This window comes from Plasmopara halstedii (assembly GCF_900000015.1).
Source record: "Plasmopara halstedii genome assembly, contig: Scaffold_3156, whole genome shotgun sequence".
Lineage (NCBI taxonomy): Eukaryota > Oomycota > Peronosporomycetes > Peronosporales > Peronosporaceae > Plasmopara > Plasmopara halstedii.
In genome coordinates, this window is record NW_020190059.1 from 51,813 (window position 1) to 54,342 (window position 2,530).

Sequence of the window (2,530 nt, forward strand, 5' to 3'; positions counted from 1 at the left end):
GGATAAAGGAGCTGAACATGCGTAATTCCGAACAGCGGGATGTATGCTACGCCACCCTGCCCACCGCAACATCGCGACTGAACAGGAACTTCGTCGAACGGTGTAAAGATGACTCTGTAGTTTGTCACGGCGATTTTTCCGCGGATCCTGCCCCACACCTGAGCGGATTCATATGTCTCACTAGCCGGGCCGATAAGCAATGTTGCTTGTAGCTCCGTGTCTTTGACCACAGCTTCTCCAGGTAATAGCGGCACGTGAATCGACTGCAACATCGGAAAGTCAGCTGTAATGCTACAATTTGTATCATGTGTCAAACTCAATTCTGACTCGACCGTCGTCGACGCGTTTGCTGAATACGTAGTGTTTGGCTCTGGGGGCGTCGGCGAATGAATGTCGTCTAATGCAGGAGATGCGGGACATTCAGGCCACGCAGGAAGTGACATTGCATTTCGTGTTGCAAACTCACGTATCCTTTCCAGTGTTGTGGATCGACAACTATCTAAAGCCTGCTTGAATTGCTCTCGTTCATCATCATTTGCAAATTTCAGCTTAAGCGATAGATTGCCTTGTCCCCCATTAAATATGATAAGATGTGCCATTCCATCTGAGGTTCCAAAACTAAATGATTGAACAGAGTCGCAATGAAACGACCAGAAACGATGCAGAAATACGGATTTCGCTCGAACAATTCGTTGGCGACAATCGAACTCTAGCGTGTACCGATCCAGTACCGGATTTGCTTTTGCAAATCCAAAAGTCCTGCGCAATCCCGTGCTTTCTTTTCCACCCATTTCGTAGACTGCAAACCGCAATACCGCTGCTGAAAGCTTTGCTTCGCTTTTCAACTTTACATCTGCAGAATCTAGCTTTGCACGCTCATCTACGATATCACTGTCATCGAAAGCTTTCTGTGACCGCAAACTGTTCGAGCGACCACTACCATTGCTACCAACGTCAAGAGCAAACATTTTCCCTTCATCTGAACCAAATGTATTAGAGCGTGCCATTCCTGGTGATTCCAGCGATGAAATAGGCGATACAGCAGCGTGTAGATTTGTTAGATCAAAACTTGCTGATCTCGAGAATTTGGATCGAGTTTTCCTTTGAGGTCGCGTAGAATTAGTGCATACAGTTTCCACAACAGGCTTCTCAGAAGTTGTCAATCGTGGTTCCTTGCCCTTAATATGTGAGCTTTGCGAAGCACCTACCACGTATGCTCCATCTTGCAAATCGATCGGACTGTTTTCCACTAAATATGTTCGCTGACCACGTGTATCATGTGCAGATTCGTCTATGTATCTGCTTTTGGAAGACGTCACACTGCTTGAGCGAGATTGCTGCGACAGCAAATTAGGACTATTATTTACAGTCTCACCCCCTTCGCTATCTCCTCGAGCTCTTCTTTTTCGTGGAAGTCGATCATTCACATGTATTGCACGCAAGTGACCACTAAACCAAGGTTTGGTCCTGTTTACCGATGGAGATGATGACATGGATGAAAAACGATGACGCCGTTTGAAAGACGTCGTCGAGACCGATGTGATGAGCTGATCCTCATTATCGCAACTATCATCCACGATTTCATCGCAAGGTACTGGTGTTGGGGAAGAAACAGAAAACCGACGTCTCGCTACCAAAGAACCTATTTCTTTAATTGCGCTTGGTGTTGGGTCTATAATGCTGTTACTGGACACTGATGGGCAATTTTCGCGTATCACACTATCGCGGTGGATTGCAGAGTTATGATCCTGGTCCGTCACCAGCTCCATCGCTTCAAAGTATCGGTCCAATGCATTTTGATACCACCTTGCACACAAATCACAAGTACGCATCAATTCTTCCCCATATCCAAAACGCGTTGGTAATACAAAACTCTTCGACGAGCATCTCGGACAAAATGCATACCCACACGATGCACAGCTTTTGCTACGATGAAATGGATTAAATGACTTGCTGCAGCCACAGCACGTCGAGTTTGTGCGCAAAAGCGCTTGTGGCATCGGCACACCTGGTCCATTACCAGTCGCCAAGGGGTTTGTTTGCGCTCGCTGTAGCGACACTGACATCAGCTCTTCAAGATTAAATTGCAGGTTTCCCGTCGTCTGACTCGTCTGAAGCGCCTTCTTGATCCGCAACTGCTCGACAATGCGCGCAGCTGTTTGCAAAGCTGCGGCGGCGGCCTCTAGCTCGACTTCGTCTAGTGGTTTCTCTTCGTCTTCGTCTTCTTCATCCTCTTCTCCAGCGTCATCATCATCATCATCGACTGCAGACTGGATCATCAGATTCAAAGAAGAATTTTTGCCCGATGCTTCTGCGCCTGATCGCCTTCCCAGCTCCTGGAATTCTTCTTGTGTCTTCTCAACCTCTTCATCCTCTTCTTCTATGCTTCCGCGTCTAGCTGCGCTGGCATTTGTTGTGTCTTCTAATATCGAGGTGGATAGAGCGCGAGCCAGCAGCGCCGCCATGCGTTTCGGGTCGCGCAGCACATCCAGACGTGCTACATCGTCACCCATAGACTTGGCAGACGTCA

General features: G+C 47.8%; 1 protein-coding gene across 1 annotated transcript in view; it reads right to left on the bottom strand.

The window, feature by feature from the left end:
* Positions 1 to 2,513, bottom strand: part of PHALS_08120 (myotubularin-like protein) — a gene marked incomplete at both ends in the record, with an annotated part of 2,548 nt that extends 35 nt beyond the window's left edge. Inside the window, one exon of the mRNA XM_024721705.1 lies at positions 159 to 2,513. Within this exon, the coding sequence (XP_024586777.1) occupies positions 159 to 2,513 (2,355 nt within the window). The remainder of the gene's footprint in view (positions 1 to 158) is intronic.
* Between the last annotated feature and the right edge of the window lie 17 nt (positions 2,514 to 2,530).